Source organism: Erythrolamprus reginae, chromosome 1, assembly GCF_031021105.1.
Source record: "Erythrolamprus reginae isolate rEryReg1 chromosome 1, rEryReg1.hap1, whole genome shotgun sequence".
NCBI lineage: Eukaryota > Metazoa > Chordata > Lepidosauria > Squamata > Dipsadidae > Erythrolamprus > Erythrolamprus reginae.
Window position 1 is genome coordinate 233,909,284 of NC_091950.1, and position 22,501 is coordinate 233,931,784.

General features: G+C 35.9%; 1 protein-coding gene across 3 annotated transcripts in view; it reads left to right on the top strand.

Moving 5' to 3' along the window:
• The window catches only part of AFTPH (aftiphilin), a 47,137-nt gene that overhangs the window by 12,939 nt on the left and 11,697 nt on the right, over positions 1-22,501 (top strand). The window contains exons 3-9 of one of the 3 annotated variants that reach the window (XM_070732550.1): positions 483-631; positions 1,025-1,151; positions 1,364-1,420; positions 3,246-3,368; positions 6,543-6,603; positions 8,186-8,269; positions 10,960-11,083. In XM_070732550.1, coding sequence (XP_070588651.1) covers positions 483-631; positions 1,025-1,151; positions 1,364-1,420; positions 3,246-3,368; positions 6,543-6,603; positions 8,186-8,269; positions 10,960-11,083 — 725 coding nt within the window. The remainder of the gene's footprint in view (positions 1-482; positions 632-1,024; positions 1,152-1,363; positions 1,421-3,245; positions 3,369-6,542; positions 6,604-8,185; positions 8,270-10,959; positions 11,084-22,501) is intronic. The other 2 variants (XM_070732551.1, XR_011557360.1) reach the window with 2 other exon arrangements.

Sequence of the window (22,501 nt, forward strand, 5' to 3'; positions counted from 1 at the left end):
ATTCAGAAGCCGGTTAAGTACACAAATGATGATCACATGGCCAGTCAGTGCTGTGGCCAATCTAATTGTTAGTTGGTTGCCAAGTTACAAACCTGTACAAAATGATGCTGTGACAACCACAGTTGTAAGAAACAGCCATAAGTACCCTCATTCAGCGCAATTGTAACTTCAAAGGGTCACTGAATGAGGACTACCTATAAAGTACCTAAGTCGCTTTGAGAAGGGCAGCATAGAAGTCTAATAAATAAATAATAAATAAATAAATAAAAGTCGAATACAGTGTGTTTATGAATAACAGAAAACTAGGCATAAATTCCTGTTCACATTGTTCATAGGAAGTGTTTCTACTACCTTCTCAGAGAATCCTAGGAACTATGTATAAACAGTTATATCTGAAAGTTATCATATTATTTTTTCCCGTAATTAAAAAATATACTTGCATGGTTTTCAGAATCAATTTGGTTTTCTTTGTCCTAATACAGGTTGTGCTTCTAAATCGTCTTGAACGAATATTCAAGGCCTGTTTTCCTCCTGTACTTGTTTCTGAAATAAGAGAGGAAATTCCTCCTTTAAATCTCATGTTAGAAGAGGGCAGAACACCAGAGAGAACAGTGGAGAACCTGTCAGAAAGGTATGGAATATTTAGTGGCATCAAAACATGGAGAGGAAGACGTTTACATTTTTGGGAATATTTTCTGAGAAAAACTGTCCTGTTGGGCAGAAATAGATAATTTGGATGTGGGGTATTGCTTATACAAAGGTATTTATTATATCTAGTGTCTTCTAGGTAGATGCCACTCTATTTGCTGTGAACAACATTTTCTTATTGTATGGTAAAAGAATAATTGTTCTGTAAATATCAATGTTAGTTCCCTAGAGGTTAAGTGCTTGGGTGGGATCTTAATCAGTACTTTTTAAAAATATGCCAGTCATTTAAAAATGCTGAAGAAAGCAATTAAATCTCCTGAGTTCCAGTGTTTTTCTTTTTTTTGCTGTTTCTCTTGACTTATAACATGCTCTGTAGGGAACTTCTTGATGTGTGGGCAGAGCTTCAGGATATCCATGATGCTTATGGACTGAGATACCAGTGGGGTGGCTCCCATAGCAACAAAAAGCTTCTCTGCTCTTTGGGAATCGACACAAGAAACATTGTGAGTTTTCAGTTAAAGTAGAAATTTTTCCATTCTTCTGAAATGAAGAATGGTATATAGTTTTAACTCTTGAGAGTAATTTTACATGATATTGTATATTTCATAAGTAAACCTAAAAACTGTTGGTCTTGTTTGAAAAATGGTTCTTGAGACTAATTGAATGAGTTTGCAAATAACTTGGACTAATTAGATGGAAATGTCTTTTGTTTTAGCTCTTCACAGGTAATAAGAAGCAGCCTGTCATAGTTCCCATGTATGCAGCAGGGTTGGTAAGTTCCAATAGCTCACTGCATATATAATAGTAAAATCTAATGCCCTTTCAGTTCAAATGCATAGAAGCCTCCAAGCCATGTATCGGTTATTTAAGTTTTAGGTATACTAGAGTAGCATTTAATTTAATTTTCTAGCACACTTATAATATCATTTCATATCTTTTAATGTAAGATTCTTACACTCCCCTACACATTTTCTGGGACAGTTTTGATATTGGGGAATTATTAGGAGCTCTATTCTGTAATGATTACTTAGCTCATAATAGAGCTTTTTGGGTGCATCTGGTTTGGATGACAAATCCTGTTGCACTTTTGGATCAGTTATTTTGTGCATAAGGTATGGAGTAATGTTCTTGAATTCCATTTGCTCTGGGACACGGGCTTTGTTCCACTTTGTAGGATTTTTGGTTACCAACATCGGATAGTTAGTTGTAGAAAATATCATACCTATCATTAGGCAGGTCTTTCCTTAGATTTTTCCATGATTCTGAAGATATTTAAGTAAATTTAGGAGCCATAAACAAGCCATTTTGATTGCTTAGGGGCTCATTCAGCCCCTGTTCTCCTTTGCATATTCCAAATCCTTCAATTGAGTTTACTTGAATTCTGTGGTTCTGTACTGAATTCTGTGGAATTCTGACTGTTACAGATTATATTTTGCCTCCAGATCAAAATGGGAAATCTTGGTCTGAATTAATTACAAATCATTGCATGACTTGCCTGATTCATATTTGATGACAACGTGGTTATATACGGTAGTAATAACCAGAAAATGATAGAGCTAATCCCAAAGCTATATAAATCATTCTCTTTGATAAGTTAAAACTGCTATTCCATCTTCAGCCAAATCATTTTAAACAGGAGCACTAGTACTTACTGATAACTGCTCTACAGTTGTAGAGCAGCTGTAACACATCACATAATACACATAGTGCAGTTTTGGACTGAGAGACAAGTGCTGCAAGTAAGTATTTGTACTTAGGTATGGATCACTTAGCTGTTAGTCTGCAATAATTCTCCAATAACAACAATGGTTTAAATTAACACATTAATAAAGCAGTATGGACTAGACTAGAGGATAGATAATGTTCCTGCACTAATTGGTAATCTGAGAAAACACTCTGAGGTCCCTTTCATGTTGAGAGCAAATGTGGATGAGCCCCAGATGGGTATGGATATGTCCAGAGTAAAAATGGTGGGGACATGAAAATGCCCACTCTTCATCATTCAGCAGCACACCTAAATTACAATGTTATACTGTAATGTAAATATAAATACAACATGTTAATTAAATACATTTATGCAATGGGGTGCAATGAGTTCCTTGGGAAGTAGAGTTAAATAAAAACATCTTTATTTTCATTACTAAGCAATCATATTTTAAAAAGTAAAAAATATTTATATGATTTTGAATGCATCAATAAAAATAAATATAACAACCCTAGTTTTCTTTTTCTTTTCAACCAGAAGTAAAGGTTTCTTTATCTAGATACACTAGGCAGACATCATTGTTTAAAAAAATATGCTTGGCATTTGTTTATTCACTGTTACTAAAATGGTATGTGTTATGTTAATAACAAAACACAATAAGAGTCTTTTTATTGTGATAGATTTAATTGGCCATATGCTGATTTTGTTTCATTGTATTTATAGGTTTTTTATTTTTTTGGTTTGTGTGTGCATATGCTTTTTAAAATATATATATATATATCTTTTATATTTTTTTACCTTTTAAAATTACTAATTGTATTCTATCCTTATTTTTGCCTGCGACCATAATAAAGATTTGATTCATTGATCAATCAATTGTGTTCATTTCCAGGGTATGTTAGAGCCTACGAAGGAACCCATGAAACCAATTTCTGCTGCAGAGAAAATAGCTTCAATAGGACAGACTTCTGCTATATCACCAGAAATTAATATATGCACACCTGATCAGTTGCAGGTAAAAAAAAAAGGAAGAATAAGACTGGATATTGTTCAATCAGTACATTCTTAATGACAATATCCAAAATTCTGTTAATACGCTTGGGAAATATAAATCTTCATATGCTAAAAGAAAACTGCTGAATTTGTTAGAGATAGGTTCATTAGCACTCATCTGCTGATGGAACAGTTTAACATCTATAAGTGGGAATGAATTATTTCTTGATTGTCCCTCCCAATCTATTACTAAAATTTGGGAAAGTCTTCAGATTGGGTGGATGCAAAGGACTAATATTGAGATAAAAGGACAGGTCCATTGGTCAAACATAATTTGGGTGTTGCATATTCCATAATTTCAGTTTCTGATGTTATCTAAGCTCATGTGTCATATTTCCAACTCTTCCCTACATGGATTTTGTCCCCTTGTGAGTGAGTGAAGCCTGTTTCCAAAGTCTTGCTTCGCCAGAGAATAGAATGATCTCTGTATTAGGCTGCAGAAATCTCTTCTGTCTTCGGAGAGGGGTGGCATACAAATCTAATAAATTATTATTATTAAATTATTTAACAGTTGCCTACATTTTAACAATAATAAATAGCTGAACAGTTATATTTCTAACAGATAGTGCTTTAACAAATAGTTTGGTGCTTGTTCATATTGCTCTTTTCTGAGCTAAAATTGCTGAACTTTTCTTACTAAAAACTTACAAAGCTTTAATTATGCTTCACCTAACTATGCTAAAACGTACCATTTTATTTAAACTTATGTATCCACTTTTGATTTTGAAAAAAAATCACATCAGTGAGAGGAGCAGCATATAAATTTAATACATAAATAAAACAAATCCTAATGATATGATAGAATGGCTATTTTTGCTTAATTTTAAAATAGTATTTTGATAAAGATTGTATATATTGTATATGATTACAAATAGTCTTTGACTTATATTCATAGTTGGCACTGGAATTTTGGTCATCAAGCAATGTGGTGGATAAACAAGTCATGTGACTAGTCCTGATTTTACAACCATTTTTACTGTGGTCATTAATTGAATCATGTGGTTGTTTAGTAAATCTGGCTTTGCACATTGAATTTGCTTGTTAGGAAGTTGCAAATTGTGATCATGTGATTGCAGGACACTAACCATTGTAAATGTGAGCAGGCTGCCAAGCACCCAGATCACAGTCCTGTGACTGCAGAGTGGTATGATCGTCATACTTTCAAGAGTGGATCATAAGTCACTTTTTTCAGCGCTGTCATAACTTTAAGCCTCCATTAAATAAATGGTTGAAGACTACTTATATGGGGTGTAATTCAGGGGAAATCTTCCACTAATATTGAAATCTTTTGAGAATATGAACAAAATGTAAAGTAGTAGTACTAGATATTTATTTTGTATCTAAACAAAACAAAATTTTAAAACAAAATATATATTCAAATACAAATATATTTCAAATAATAAAGTGATTAGATGAGTTTGTTTGTAAAGTACATGGAAGTTTGAATCACACAGGTCAGGCTTGGCCGGAAGATAGGTTAATGAGGTAGTGCTCTCTTACATTTCCTTTCAATTAAAATTATGGTAATAATTGAAGAAGTAGCACTTTTGGCATTTCTAACATTTCACTTTAGATAAAACGAACAATATCTTGAGCTATTTGATTCAAACCTTCTGTAAATAAAGTTTTTGTGACAGATGATGGTAATTCTGTGCCAGTGCTGAACATTCTCAGATATGGGGATTGTTCTTGAAATATGTAAATATAGCCAAAGCAGTACTATTACATTGTGCTCTTCTCCACTAAATAGGTTAGAGGTGTTGCTGTGTCATGCTAGGACAGTGATGGCGAACCTTTTTTCCCTCAGGTGCCGAAAGAGTGTGGCGTGCGCTATCGCACATGCATGAGTGCCCACACCCATAATTCATTGCCTGGGGAGGGTGAAAACAGCTCCCCCCTCCCCCCCAGAGGCCCTCTGGAGGCTGGAAATGGCCTGTTTTCCAACTTCTGAGTTGGAAAAGAGATAAAATATACAATACTAATAAATAATAAAGGGGTTTGTATTTGTTTATTTCCATTTAAGAATCATGAAGCTCTAAAGCAGGGGTCTGCAAACTTGACAACATTAAGGCTTGTAGCTGGCTAAAGAATTCTGGGAATTGAAGTCCACAAGTCTTGCCAAGTTGCTCTAAAGGACAATACAATGGTTTTATTCTCTTTTCCTGTCAGGATAAGATCTAGAATTTTTTTGTGACATTTAGTTTAGGATTAGTGTTAAGTCAGTATTTCTTTTAAAAAGACGTGTTTATTTTAAAAACTTTTTGTTAACTCCCCCTTTTTTCAGCATTGTCCTGTAAAAGTTGCTATGGTTCTGCAGAATTTTTTAGAGTAGCATAGCACTGTGTAGTACAAAGGAAAAAGTCCTTTGTCCTTTCTCTAGCAGGAAGTTACTTTGGATCCTTGATTCTTTTACAAATGAAAGCAGTCCTTTTGTTCTTTGAATAGTTACATCTGACACTTTTTATAAATGCAATATGCATTACTAGTTATTGGTGTACAATTTTGTTCCTTTGTCTTGTGCTTCAAAATTAGAAATTTAGGTAATAATAGTTTTCATATTTTTGTTGTTTTTTCATTCTAATTTGTTGTACAATTTTGCTTTTTAGTGCAATTCAGTGTTTTTTTTAATTATTAAATAATTATGACTACTATAATTATGGTATTTAGAGAGTTGTAGTGATCCATTTTGCCCATTTATTAAATATACTTCATTAAATACATTGTGATTTTCCCTTTGTATTTTACAAAGTGAAGAATTAGGAAATTGTATTTTGCTAATAGTGTTCTGCTTCTCTTGTATTAATCATTTATACCATTTTATCTGCCTGTTGTGCCAGAGTAATATCCCAGTCTGGAGTATTATTGTATTGTAATTTCTAAATACATCTTTCCATCAGACATATCTAGAACCTTTCCTCTCCACCTCCTACCCAGTACTAGGAAATAATTAAACCTTTTCATGGGTTACATGAAATGCATTTTAAAGATTTCATTTTGAACATTTTAGCATTGTGCCTTGAGCCTGTCTTTTGTCTTTTCAATGGTAGCCTTTTTGCTTGCATGCAAAAGAGCACGTAAGACATTTTATTTACTATGACCTAACTATAACATCTGATTTCTGACTTTTCAACTCTAGGAATCTCTACCACCTGTCCAGTTTGACTGGAGTAGCAGTGGCCTTACTAACCCTTTAGATGGTACGTCTCTCCGTAGAGCCTCTAGCACCAGAGCTAGAGTTAAGAAAGCTACAAAGTTCAGACAAACGTCTCTCTGCTGATAGCTTAAATATATATTTTCTTAGCTTTGGAAATTCAGGCTTTCTTTCTGTTTAACTGTGCTCAATTTAAAGCAGTCTGTAGTGTTTTAAGAGCAAGGTAAGACATATTTTTGCTCAATTTGTGTTACATACACATCACTCTGTAATATTGTATTAATAGAACATAAGTTTGGAGTAGATAGATTATTTATACTTAGTTTATAGCTTCCATCTCAACAGACTGTTGCCTATTTAGGCTTCTTTATAGTTATAAATAGCAAAAACACATGTGTAGTAATTGCTTCCAAGGGTTTTTTTTTAATCAAAATCTGTTTGTAAAACATTCACTTTTTAAAAGCTACTTTTGAACCATGTACAAATATTGTATATGATAAAATGCTAGCCCACTTTAAGTTTTGTTCATTGTGAAATTTTACTAGAGTAAATCTTTTTGTTAATGGCTGCAAACTTGTATTGTCATGATTTTCTCTAGTTAAGTGCCAAAAATAAGAACAAAGCTTCAAAATGTAAAAAATATGTACATTAAATACATCTGATAAATTAAATAAGATTTAGTAAACATGGCATCTATTCTGTTACAGTTCAGTCATACATCATAATTACCAGCCATGTCGGTGAACTGAAAACATTGCTAAACAGTGTTTGAGGATGTTACGGTTTTGTGATTCATATGAAGGTGCTGAAGGAAAGCCTGGATGGACTCTCTTGCTGTTGTCTGGTGTCTTATTTCTTCAGTCAATTCATCATGCTTTCCTTTAAAAATTCTTTAAAATGTATTTTCTGATTTTCCTGTTTCTGTATTAAAGGGGAACAATGTAGCTTGACACCAAGGAGTTGGTTGTAATGAGAACTACTACCAATATTCCTATATATTGCTTTGCTGTATTATTTATTAAATTGATAAATCATTCTATGCCTGCCAAGCACTTGGGGCAATATATAATGAATCATTATCATAGAGAAGAAAGTAACAATGCACAATAAAATTTCAAAACAATAGAAATGAGAATATACAGTCTGTATATAAAAATACAGTCTATTTTTACAGACAACACATTATTCATTCATCATGCACAGTTCAATTTAAAATGGTAACGTTATGCTCATTTACTACAACTTGTACTAATTTTGTACAGCGGTATCTGTTTTCATGTAGAACAGTAGCTTTGAATTTGCAAAATTGTTTCCCTTTAATTAGACATAACTCCTCTGATTCTCTCTGGTTCTGTCCATTGTTCTGAAAATGTGGGCTAGCTTTTAAGTTACTGGTATTGGAATCTCTGCTGCATTTGTACATGACAATGTACATTGATTTGTTAACAGCTATAGAAACTGCAAACTAATCTTGTAAGCACTATTATATTTTTTTATAAAACGATGTAATAAGTACTAATTATAACTGGCATGTTCAAGTGTGTGTCTTACCCCCTTTTTACACATAAATCCCTCCCTTGGCTTACCTTCTATATGGCTGCCTACCAACATGGTCACTGAATTTCAAGCTAGTGGAGGTTCCACTCTTCTGAACCTTGATTTCTTTGGGCCCGTGGATGACAGTAGCTCTAGCACCACCACCACCATCCCAGGTCAGCCAAAACACTAAACACTGCCAATTTAATCTCTTAACTTTGTACTAAAAGCATGAGCTGCATTTGTGTGACTTTCCTACAAACAAGAATATATGAGTTTTAATTTATTCTTGGATGCCTATCTTTGACACATAGCTTCTTCCTCCATAACTTGTTCTAGTCAGTCGTCAATTCTTCTTCTTTTTAACCGAACGACAAGTTTGATAATTAGTTTGGTTAATATATCTCAGATGTGTAGTTTTAATTGATGTGCTTTAGCCAGAGATCTCCCAAATTTAAAAAGGTTTTGGAACAAAATACGAGTATTACTAAGAATATTTTCAGTTCGTGATCTTTTGGCTTGAAATTATGCCCATTGATCTTTGTATTGAACTCTATAGAACGTAACAATAGGCAGCTGCAACTAATGAAGCTGCATGAACAAGGGATGACATCTTCTTTGTAGAAAAACCAAAAAGTTGATAGTAGGCAAAAGCTTGTGTTGTAATTCTGAACAGCAATTTAATACTTCATTATTAAATATTTCAAAGTTAAATATGGGAGTATTCTGCCAGGTTAGAATGAAAAATGAGAAGGTTCGGCATGTTAAGAGAGTACATTTTGCTTCTGTTTAGTTCTTTTGATAGGTAAAGGCTTCAGTTTACTTGAAAGATTAATCTGTAGCAAAATTAATTTTTAAAAAGAAACAGCCATTCATCAAGCTTGTTCTGTTAAAGGTTGCAGATACAGCCTTGCTCTAAAGACTCTTGTTCTCTTTGAATTATCCATATGGATCTTAAAACAGCTCACTGCTTGAGGCAAGATTCTCCTCTGTGGATGCAGCAGTCATTTTAAGATGTAGCAGAGGCCTCTTACCTAGTATTGTTCCTTAATTAAAGTCCAAGCTATGATGAGACCGAAGGTTATGTATATAGTGTGTCTCTTATTCTAATACTTTGCTGGGAGTTCAGATGTCTTTCCATGGCAAAGCATGCCTCTGTGTACACATGAGACAGGTAGAGGAGTATAAGTCTCTCTTAAACTTTGGTGATCAAATATCTAGGAAGAGCCTCCCTTATCTTTGTAACTGTAGAAGCTTTTGGTGGTACATTGTGCATTTTTAACTCTTTAGTATCGCAACTGATAAATCGTATTTGTTAGAAGTTGGTGATTTAATTTGCACAAGGCATAGGTATTGTTTGATACGTTAATTTTTATCCATCTATTTTAATTTTCATAGTATTGCTCAGCAGTGCACAGTTATTGGCCTCTTGTAAAATCAAATTTGATTTCTGATTAATTTAAAATAATTATTGTAAAAATACATAGTTACCTATTCTTGAATTTTCATTAAAATTTTGTCCTCAAATTAATAGAAAACACGTAGGAGGTAGTGACATCTATCTTGTTTCTTGGAAAGTCATTTGCTTCTCGCCTGCAATTCTGAATGTTGAAAGTGGATGTAACAGTGTATGTGTGTTCCTAAGCTTAAAGCTCGATCTTAGATCCTGAATTCCCTCAGTCTCATTAAGGTTTTTCAATATTACCATTTTTATATTAAAATGGTACAGATATTTCCAGGCATCACAGATTAGTTGTACTTACACAGTTATATTTCATATTCATTTTATTTTAAAGGCCTTGATTTAAAATAATGAAATCAAATTTAGAACAAGCAGTTATTTCTTAATCATATGTAAATATGCAGTTTTAGCTACTGAATATTGTTGGCTTATGACTTGAAAATGTTAATTTTAACAATATGTTAAATGTATCAAACAATTTCATCGTGACTTTTAAAATTTGAAATACTGTCAAGTTTATATGCTGCCTTACCTTAATGGGATTTCTGAAAATCCATTCACTGTTTTTACAGTTGTATGTTTCTGTTTATTTAAGAATTCTGTAAACATCTGAAAATTTAAAATACTCTACTCTGAATTTAAAGTTCATAAGTTACCTCCATATTTTCAGTTGAGCATTAAGTCTGCAGTGGATATAGGATGACAAGGGCCTTATCATTAGTTCAACTAAAAGTTTTTTTATGATTAAACAAATGACAAATTGTTTGTACTTTAATCTTCTCAAATCAAGTTTATGAAAACAATTGAGCTTTTTCCTCTGAGCCCTCATTATGCTACCAGTATATTTTCTCTTTTTGGGTTGTCAGTTTCTACTCCTAGATATGGCAAGTAAAAAAAATTGGAGTTTTCAAAAAACTTCTAAAAATTGGTTTATTTTAATTATTTTATGGCTCGTATTGGTTTTCAATATCCATGCCTTTCTTAGTTGCATTCTCATAAAAGAGGAGAAACCAAAATATATTTTTTAAACTATTTAATTTTTTTAATTAACATGGAGAAAAAATAGCATGAGAACTCTAAATATTATTTGTGTAGAAATGAAGTAGGAAAGAAAATCGATGTTGTAAGGTAATGTAGAATTTGAACAATTCTGTTTCCTGATTTCACTAGAAAAATACTATTAAATTTAAGATAAATTTCAATCTGACTTTTATGTCATTTTATCTGCTGCTCTTGAATCTCACTTAATAGAATGTGATGGAAATTAACAAAATGTCTATGATTTGCTTATTAGGAATGTTGATAGTTCAGATGTTTACAGATAAGGGAGATAAAAATTCCTTAACTGAGATTATAAGCAAACAGTTTCTGCTATCTGCTACTAATTATGATTTTATGCTGTAGGTGTCGATCCAGAATTGTATGAGTTAACAACTTCCAAGCTAGAAACTTCCAAAACCACCAGTAAAGTGACTGATGCATTTGCAAAGCTAATGTCTACGGTAGAGAAAGCAAGTACATCAGCAAGGTAAATTGCATTCAGTAATGACATTTAATGATTCTTGAGTAATGATATACATTGCTCAAAAAAAATAAAGGGAACCCTTAAAAAACACAATATAACTCCAAGTAAATCAAACTTCTGTGAAATCAAACTGTCGACTTAGGAAGCAACACTGATTGACAATCAATTTCACATGTTGTTGTGTACATTCCACTCTGTACAGTATTCAATGATAACATTTCATTCATTCAGATCTAGGATGTTTTCTTTGAGTGTTCCCTTTATTTTTTTTGAGCAGTATATTTTGTCAATTTGATGGACTGCCCGTCTCACAACTGGGTAATGAACAAGGACTAAAGAGATAGCTACCACCAAAAATCCATGATGTCTAAAGTAAAACAATACATCCCAATCATGAAAAGCCACATCAAATGTAATTATATTCTGAGGAAAAATGAGACATTCTCAGCAAATTTCAAAAAATCAAATCCATTACCATAGCCTTAAAAATTTTAATTTTCTTTTGAAGTGCAGTAAGCATTGAAAGGTCACCAGTTCAGGCCAAGCAAATCAACAGAATGCCTTTTAATGTACAGTAACACTATCAGATTTGAGGGGCACAAAATCTATATATTCTGAGTCTCGCTTTACTCTCTCTATTTTTGCCATCCGGTAATTGGATGTTTGTAGTTTTTGATTCAGTGTTTTTGATTCCATGTGCAGGATGCTAGTGCATATATTTTAATACTCTAAAATACTCAACATTTAATCAACTATCCAGAGCAACATGAAAATTTTTCTGAAACAACGTTATGTGGTTATAGGTTGATAGGCTTAGGGAGCCTATGCATGGTCTTATATCCTATAGATTGTGGAACTTTCAGTTTGCCTTTGAAGATACAGTCTCACCTCATTTCTAAAGATAACCTAAATTGGGATATCATTTACACATACAAATGTGTTCACACTCATTAAGACAACTGAACCAAAACTGTAACAGTACTCTTTAAAGCAGTGGTCCCCACTGCTTGCGGCTTGGTGGCCCAGCTGGGGCAGAGAAGGAAATTGGGCTGCATGAACAGCCCTTTTGCAAATGGTGGCTTGATGCGCATGAGTACAGCTTGACTTGTGTGTGCAGTGGGCTGGTGCACATGCATGCAAGTGGTTGACAGCCTGCCATTCACACAGATTCGATTTGCTTGTGCATGCCTTCTGGCCAGCCATTCACACAACCCAATTCTGAACAGGCCAAAGCCCGTTAGTGGACCATAGCCACTATGGAGTTACAGATCCCTGCTTTAAAGTATGTCCAACACTTACATTGAATTAGAACACACGATAGTGCATGGACATATATTCTGTTTTTCATTTGCCTGCCACCTTCCTGTAAACCTGCTATATCAACTATGACTATTAATTATTTTTACTGAAAAAAGAACAGTAGTCTGTGTTCCAGAAAAGTAGACAATGGAAGTAGAATGCACCCCCCTTTCTGCCTAGGTCAGTGATGGCGAATCTTTTTTCCCTCAAGTGCCAAAAGAGAGTGGGCGCATGCGCAAGTGCCCACACCCATAATTCAATGCCTGGGGAGGGCGAAATAGCTTCCCCCACCCTCCGGAGGCCCTATGGAGGCCAGAAACGGCCTGTTTCCCAACTTCTGGTGGGCCCAGTAAGCTCATGTTTTGCCCTCCCCAGGCTCCAAAGGTTTCCCTGGAGCTGAGGGAGGGTAAAAACACCCTCCCCCATCCCACTCTGAGGCTCTCTGGAAGCCAAAAACACCCTGCCAGAACTTCTGTGCAAGCCAAAAATCAGCTGGCCGGCACACACATACACGTTGGAGCTGAGCTAGGTCAACAGCTCGCATGCCAGCAGATATGGCTCTGCGTGCCACCTGTGTATACAGTGTGGAGTGAGGCCTCATAGCTAGTGTACTGCAGTTAGATATGACTCAGTAAATAGGACCCAGCAATCTCATCAATAGCTATATAAATAAAGAATGGGAGTGGAGCTGAAAGCAGGTAGGGAGGCTATTAAAATATCACCTTTGGGGATATCGGCAGCATGTGCATTTGATAAGGAAAAGATAATTACAGTGATAATACTATTTGGGATATTCGGCTGATATGAATATCACTGATGTACTGTTGTTTTTGCAAGGAAGTCCAGACAAGAAGCACCAGGAACATTCATTCTATCTTTATTGTATGGTTATATTAACCGGAACTTGCAAGTCTGAAAGTCCTCCTCCTATCCCCCACTCTTACTCTCCTGGGATACTTTTGCCACCCTTCCTTCCTTTTTCAGACTTGAATTTATCAGACAGGCTGAGGTTCCTCCTCCTGTCTCCCAAGGTAATTCCCAGTTACCATTACCATGCCAGTGTGGAAAATATGGATTTTTTGGGGGGGGGGGCGTTGTTTATTATTAAATCTATTTCCTGCCTATCTGAATATTCCATTCAGGGCATTTAAAACTATAAATCATAAGGCAGCAGGAGTGACTTACAGTCTAATGTAATTGCTGGTCCTTTGGAGGTCCTTTCCTGGTCCATTATGTCCCTTCTGGTGACCTTCAAATCCAAAATGATTCAGTGGGCCATGTACTGGTTAAAGGTCTGATGTTTCCTTCCACCATTTCACAACTGCCTCTTTGAAGTTGGGTGGAGTTGGGTGGGCTGAGAGAGAAGGACTAGCCCAAAGTTATCCAATGATCTTGGTGCTCAGATGGAGGAATTAATTCTGGATTTTTCTAATCTAATCCTAAAATTTTAATTGCTGATCTCTGACACTGATTTGTCCTGGTTGCTGTATTGATCAAAGTCAGTTGTTTGATGGAAGAGGCTAGACAGCACTCCATTTACATTGCCCAGAACAGCAGTGAAATCTAGAAGCAGCTCAGGTTGAACTGGGACTGTTGTGTCCCTCTTATGAAATGCCTCTATTAGCACTTCACATTGCTTTGTACAATTGAATTTCTCATACCTCATTATGGTGTATAAATTGTCCTGGGAGTGCTTGACCATTCTTCTAGCCTGACAATTTTCTGATATGCTGCAAAGATTTCCATTTAAATTTTGTATGAAACTTACGTATTTTATTTTTAAGAGCAGAATATAAATCATAACAATATGACCAGCTGCTATGAAAAATAAAAGTAGAAAATGACAAAAAGAAGAGAATTGCAACAGGTTTTGTTTCTTGTTAATTGCTGCAACTTTTGCATTTAATTGCAAGATTAAATTCTGTCCACAATTACTGCATGTAAAATGAGAATATGTTCATCCCAGAAGTATAACATTCATCCCTCACAAGAATTTCAGAAACTGTTTCCTTAGCAACTGTAGCATTCTAAATTGCTACTATATAAAATAGCCTTCTCTCATCTCCAATGCATCTGAATGATTTGGGTCTTTAGTATCCAGCCAGCATGAAATCTAACCTGACTAGAGAACACTAAGCAGAAGAAAGCTGGGCTAAAAGTAATGATGTTAATTTAATATTGTGCCACTAGAGGGAGTGCTAAGCCTCAATGATTTGGGGTTACTGTATTTTAAACTTTGTTCTTTAGAAATGCAGGAAAGTTTCAGTGTTTGTTTTTTAGATAATAAAGACTTTAGCTTTTCTTGCATTCAGACCATTCCTTGATTTCATTACTAGAACATATAGATGATAGATGGTCTCCAAAAGCAGCTTTAGTTGCATGCTATTTTTGTCAGTTATTTACAATATGGGTTCTCTCTGCATTTGGAGTAACGTTCACAAATTTGCTTTAGGTTGCTTGAATTTTGCTCTATTGGTCTATTAAACTTAACAATAGTTTTCATTAAAATTGGAGTTTTTCTTCAGAGGTGGGCTGCTAAGGTGGAGGTGGGCTGTTAAGCTCTCTACATGAGACTACCTCTGAAAAGTGTTTGGAAACTTCAGATCATGCAGAATGCAGCTGCGAGAGCAATCGTGGGCTTCCCTAGGTATGCCCATGTTATACCAACACTCCACAGTCTGCATCGGTTGCCGATCAGTTTCCGGTCACAATTCAAAGTGTTGGTTATGACCTATAAAGCTCTTCATGGCATCGGGTCAGAATACCTCCGGGACCGTCTTCTGCCGCACAAATCCCAGTGACCGGTTAGGTCCCACAGAGTCGGCCTTCTCCGGGTCCCGTCGACTAAACAATGTTGTCTGGCGCGACCCAGGGGAAGAGTCTTCTCTGTGGCGGCCCCGACCCTCTGGAACCAGCTCCCCCCAGAGATTAGAATTGCCCCCACCCTCCTTGCCTTTCGCAAGCTCCTTAAAACCCACCTCTGTTGTCAGGCATGGGGGAATTGAGATATTCCTTTCCCCCCAGGCCTATACAAGTTATGCATGGTATGTTTGTGGGTATGTTTTGTTTTTTAATAAGGGTTTTTTTTAATGATTTTTTAATTATTGGATTTGTAATATATTGTTTCTATTGTTGCTGTGAGCCGCCCCGAGTCTGCGGAGAGGGGCGGCATACAAATCTAATAAATAATAATAATAAATAATAACTGTGGTGTGTGCTTGCCTGTGTGGCTCTTAGTTCAGCGCAAATATGCTACTGCAGCTTTCAGGTAGAAGAACCGTGCACAGAGATATAGGTGCATACATGCGTGGAAGCAAAGAACTGTGCCAAAACATGGACACACCTGCGTCTCCGCTCCCAATTTTGCTACCTGCACAGGTACAGTAGTATAATTGCGCTGGACTCTGTTAGCACTCAGAGCCACAGGAGCGAGCACACATCACCATTCCACCTTAGCAGCCCACCTCTGGTTTCCTTAGCATAGTCGTTTAGGTGATTTTTTAAAGGTTACAGAGCAAATAATAGTGGTTCACTATTTGTGAGCCGCCCCGAGTCTGCGGAGAGGGGCGGCATACAAATCTAAATAAATGATAATGATAATGATAAATGGTTCAAAATAAACCTATGTTCAGATGTAAAAAGTAGGGCCTACAGGTTTTCTGTTGTGGTTCACTAGTTGTGAGCCGCCCCGAGTCTGCGGAGAGGGGCGGCATACAAATCTAAATAAATGATAATGATAATGATAAATGGTTCAAAATAAACCTATGTTCAGATGTAAAAAGTAGGGCCTACAGGTTTTCTGTTGTTATCTTGGCAATGGTATGAAAGTGATGTGCCATAGCCCCTTCCGGGGTGATTTTTTACTTATCAGCCTAGCCTGCAGTTCTGATAGTCCCTAGGTGTCTCCCATCCAGGGGTGGGCTTCAAAAAATTTAGCAGGGGGTTCTCTGCCTGGTTGCTCAGTGGGCGTGGCCTAGTAGGCCGGAAAAAGGCCTTCCCAAACTTCTAATAGGCCCATTTTTCCCCCTCTCTGAGCCTCAGTGCACGCCCTGCACTTCCTGCATCCAAAACGGGCAGTGTGGGGATTCCGGGGAGGGGTGGGGCCGGCAGGGCCGGCCAGGAGTGGGATTTGGGGATTCTCCAAACTGCACAGAATCTTAGCTAAAGATTCTCTCGAACCCCCAGCAGCCCACCCCGGCTCCCATCCAGATACTATTAAGATATAACCCAGCTTAATTTCATCCAGTGGAGCTCTCCCTTAAGCATAGCTAGGTAGTTGAAGGAAATAACTAGGTAGCTAGCTAGGTAGTTAAAGGAAATAGTAGGAAATAAATGGGGAAAAACCACATGAGGAACATCTGAGCATAAAATAATTAAACTTTAAACAAATAGTTCCTTCCCAGTGATAAGAATGAGTACGTTGTAGTTGCCTCTAAGCATGATCTTATTTTATATTGTTTAACGTCTTCTTACCCATATACAGTGATACCTCGTCTTACGAATTTAATTGGTTCTGGGACAAGGTTTGTAAGGTGAAAAGTTTGTAAGACGAAACAATGTTTCTCATAGGAATCAATGGAAAAGCGATTAATGCATGCAAGCCCAAAACTCACCCCTTTTGGCAGCCGAAGCGCCCGTTTTTGCACTGCTGGGATTTCCCTGAGACTCCCCTCCATGGGAAACCCCACCTCCGGACTTCCATGTTTTTGTGATGCTCCAGGGGAATCCGGAGGTGGGGTTTCTCAGCGAAATCGCAGCATCACAAAAACACGGAAGTCCTTGAAACCCCACCTCTAGACTTCCGTGTTTTTGTGATGCTGCGATTTCGCTGAGGCTCCCCTCGCTGGGAAACCCCACCTCCAAACTTCCGTTGCCAGCGAGGCGCCCGTTTTTGCGCTGCTGGGATTCCCTTGCTGGGATTCCCCTGCAGCATCGCAAATACACAGAAGTCCGGAGGTGGTGTTTCCCATGGAGGGAAGCCTCAGTGGAATCCCAGCAGCACAAAAACGGGTGCTTCGCTGGCAACAGAAATCCGGAGGCGGGGCATCCCAGTGGCGGCGGCTTGGGTTTGTAAGGTAAAAATAGTTTGGAAGAAGAGGCAAAAACATCTTAAACCCCAGGTTTGTATCTTAAAAATTTATATGACGAGGGGTTTGTAAGACGAGGTATCACTGTATTTGTAATTGAACAGCCATAAAGACTTAACATTTGTTAAATTCTGCTTGTTATTGTAGAAGAAGCATTATAAAGGAAAATTGAAAGCTGCATAATTTATGGACTGTCTTCCTGTAACTTAGTAGCAGCTGGAATAATATACACATTTCCAGAATTCCTAGTTGGGGAATAAATATTCAGTTAGAATTAATGTTTAGCATTTAAATCTAATGCTGTTGAAAGAGAAAAAAATATAATTTTGTATGTTTCAAGGTTCAGGAGAAAAAAACAAGCACAACAGAGCAACATTCCTGATAATTTGATATTTGGCTTGGAACCATGATGAATTAAAGCCAGAGTTGCTCATGCTACAAAAGGAATGTACAGTATGTGAGATACCAATATGTTTAGGTCATTTTAGGGGGAAACATAATTTGTTTTCATGATCATTACAATAGCTAAAACCTAAATATTAGGTAATTTTTCTCTCTCCACCCACTTTCATATTGCAAAATATTCTAGGTGGAAGAATCATTTTGATGTTGTAGTTAAAGCATCAGGCTAGATGTCGAGAGATCGGGAGTTCTAGTCTTGCCTTAGGAACAAAGCCAGCTTTGGCCCAGTCACACATTCAGCTCTAGGAAGCAAACAATGACAAACCATTTCTGAACATCATTGCCAAGAAAACTGCAGAGATTGTCAAGGCAGTCTCCAAGAATCAGTCATAATTGAACAGAAGGAAAAATAATTCTAAGGAGACCAAGTATAACAACCCATCTTACAGATCAGCTTCTTGCACAGTACATCTCTGGTAAGATAAGGGTGCTTGCTTTATTTTTCCCATTTTGAAAATAGAATTTTAGAAATATCTGTACTGTACTGTATTATTAAAAAGAAAAATTGAAATATCACATTGGCATCTTTATTCAGATCCTTCATTCAGTATATTGAAGCACTTTTGGCAGCAATTACAGCCTCAAGTCCTTTTGGGTATGATATAACAAGCTTTGAACACCTGGATTGGGGAATTTGCTGCTATTCTTCCTTGCAAGTCCTGTCAAACTCAGTCAGATTGGATAGTGATCTTCAGTAGACAGCCATTGTTAGGTCCATTTTCAGAGATGTTCATTAAGTGCAGGTTACGGCTATGGCTGGGCCAGTCTGGGACATTCACAGAGTTGTCCTTAAACTACTCTGGTGTTGTCTTGCCTGTGTGCTTAGGATCGTTGCCATGTTGGAAAGTGAACCTTCAGCCCAGTCTGAGGTCCTGAGCACTGTGGAACAGGCTTTTATTGAGGACATCCCTGTACTTTGCTTCATTCAGCTTTCCCTCAATCCTGACCAGTCTTCCAGACCCTGCTGCTGAAAAACACCCCGACAGCATGATGCTGCCACCACCATTCTTCACTCCTGGGGTGGTATTGAGCAGGGGATGAGCAGTGCCTGGTTTCCTTCAGACATAACATTTAGAATCGAGGCCAAACACTTCAATCTTGGTTTCATCAGACCAGAGAATTGTGTTCCTCACAGTCTGAAAATTGTTCAGGTGATTTTGGGGGGGCTTTGCACTGAGAAGAGCCTTCCATCTAACTGGCTTCCTTCTATCTACCATAAAGCCCAGATCAGTGGAGAGCTGCAGTGATGGTTGTCCTTCTAGAACTCTGTCCCATCTTCACACAGTATCTCTGGAGCTCAGTCAAAGAGATCATCGGGTTCTTGGTTATGTCTCTTACTTAAGGCCCTTCTCCCCCAATTGCTCAGTTTGACTACTAGGCAACCAGCTAGTCTTGAAAGAGTCCTGATTGTGCCAAACTTCTTCCATTTGAAAATTATGGAGGCCACTGTGCTGTTAGGAACCTTCAGTGCAGCAGAAATTTTATTGTAGCTTTCCCCAGATCTGTGTCTTGCAATAATCCTGTCTCTGAGCTCTGCAGGCAGTTCCTTTGACCACCTGGCTTTTGCTCTGGCACATACATTGTCAGCTGTGATGCCTTCTATAGAGAGGTGTGTGCCTTTCCAAATCGCGTCCAGTCAATTTACCACAGGTGTACTTCAATTAAGGGGTAGAAAGATGTCAGCAATGATCAAGAGAAATAGGCACCAGAGCTAAATTTCAAGTGTTGTTGTAAAGGGTCCGAATACTTATGCCAATGTGATATTTTAATTTTTTTCTTTTAAATAAATGTACAGACATTTCTCAAATTCTGTTTTCACTGTCATTATGGGGTTACTGAGTGTAAATTAATGAGAAAAAAAATGAATATCAAGAATTTCAATCAGGTTGCAGCGTAACAAAGTTGACAAAGGTGAAGAGGGATGTCTGAATTCTTTCGGAATTCACTGCAATTATTTGTCAACAGCATACCTAACAACGACAAAATGTGTATGTCACAATGTCTTTATTTTTTGTGTAAGCTCTCGTCCTTCAAGATTTGAATATCCCTTTGAAAAAACCCATCAGCAATATCGGAATGCCTCAGCTGGTTTTTGTTTGAAAAAAGAGCAAATTGAAAGATCAAAAGAAAATAATTCAGATGATGGGAATCGGACATGAGTATGTGTCCCCTTATACATCTTTTTTATATAAACTCCACATTGCCAAATCAAAGAAAAGTTTCACTATTGCCAAAGATTTAACTAGGTCTTGTTGGCTGGAGGCAATCCAAGAACATTTAGATAAAAAAACATGAGAAGACCCTCATTTTTACACTTCCATTTCAAAAAGATGTTCATCTATGTTTTTTAAATTTTAAAATAGATACATGATTTTAGTTATATTTTTTTTTCAATTTTTTTATTATTTTTCATAAAACAGACATACAGACATACAAACATTAAACATAAAATGGGGATGTATTTCCCCGCTTCTTTTGAAAGTATACATTCAAATAGAAAAAAGAATACATAATCAAACATTTGTTAAATGTTAAAAAGTCTAGTAAAAAATTTTCAAATCTTAAATATAATATTAGTACGGTATAAGTAAAAATGCTTAATATGTTGTTTATGTGTAATATATTCATCTAATCAAACATTTAAACAAATCTCAATTACTAAACATACATAAAACAAAATTTTTAATATATCGCTTATGGGTAAACTACTATATCAAAATCATCAACAAATACATCTAATATTGTTATTACCTAAATAAAAACAGATCTATCTCTTATTTTTTCTTATCTAACCATTTATATATGTTGTTCCATGTTTCATAAAATTTTGTATCTTCTTGATCGTTTAATCGTCTTGTCATCATATCCATTTCAGCGCAATCTAATATTTTAGCTATAACTTCTTCTTTCTTGGGGATTTCCTCCCCCTTCCAGTTTTGCGCATATATTATTCTAGCCGCAGTTAATATGTGTATGATTAAATAAAGAGTTTCCTTCTTATAAGTCTGATTAGTAATTCCTAATAAGTAAAATTCCGGGGTGTTATCTATGTCATGTTTTAATACTTCTTTTAATATCTTCTCAATCATCTTCCAATAAATTTTAGCTTTACCACATGTCCACCATTGATGGTAATAAGTTCCTATATCTTTCTTGCATTTCCAACACAGTGGGGATGTTTTAGGAAACATTTTTGCAATCCTGTTTGGTGGAAGGTGCCATCTATAAAACATTTTAATTTGGTTTTCTTTTAATGAAACTGACTTGGTCATTTTCCAATTATTAATCCAGACTTTTTCCCAAGTATCTATATCTATTTCCTTACCTATATTTCTGCACCATCTTATCATGGTATCTTTTAGAGTCAACTCTATATTTTTATGAGCGATAAGAAATTTATATATTTTCCCTATCATTTTTACTGAATTGTTAATAATTAAATGACTTAGCAGATTCTTACTTTTATTAAAAGTGTAAAGAGTTATATCCTTCTGATATCTGGATCGAATCTGGGCATAATGCCACCAATCTATTATTATCCCTTCTTCTTGTAGTTTATTCCTAGGCTTTAGCTTCATCTGATCATTTAATAATTCTTTATATCTATAAAATATTTTCATGTCTTTTATAGATTTTGGATGTGTTATTGCTTCTAGGGGGGCTATCCATTCTGGAACATTTAAAAAGTGGTTTTTCCTTATGTCCTTCCAAACCTCTAGTAAATACTTCCTTAATGTGTGTCTTTTAAAATATGAGTGATTTTTTTCCTTGTCATACCATATAAATGCATGCCAACCCAGCATAAGATCATGTCCTTCTAAATTTAATATTCTTTTATTCTCTAAAGTTATCCAATCTTTAATCCATGTTAAGGCGGCGGCCTGGTAATATAATTTCCAGTTTGGAAGACCAAATCCTCCTCTTTCTTTAATGTCTTCCAAACAGTTTATTTTTATCCTTGCTTTTTTCCCTTGCCATATAAATTTTTTAACTAAGTTTGTCAAAGTTTTAAAAAAAGTTCCCCCTGGGTTTATTGGAATTACCTGAAAGAGAAATAAAACCTTGGGCAGAATATTCATCTTAATTGTGGCAATTCTTCCTAAAAATGATATTTTCAGGTTATTCCATGTTTCTAAATCTTTTTTAATTTCTGATAATAATTTTATGTAATTATCATTTTTTAATGTTATTGTTTTCGCTGTTAAATTTATTCCTAAATATTTTACTTTCTTTACGGTTTTTATTCCAGAAATATTTTCTAATTTAGTTTCTTGTATTTTATTCATATTTTTAGTTAAGAAAGAAGTTTTGCTTTTATTTATCTTTAAACCTGCTACCTTTCCGTATTGTTCAATAGTTTGCAATAAAGAAGGAACAGTTGTTATCGGTTCTTCAATTATAAACGTTAAGTCATCTGCAAAAGCTTGGAGTTTGTAAGTTTCATCTCCTATAGTTAAACCTTTTATTTCGGAATCCGCTCTTATTTTAATTAATAAAGTTTCAAGTGTCATAATAAATAACAATGGTGATATAGGACATCCTTGACGAACTCCCTTATTTATATCAAGTGCTT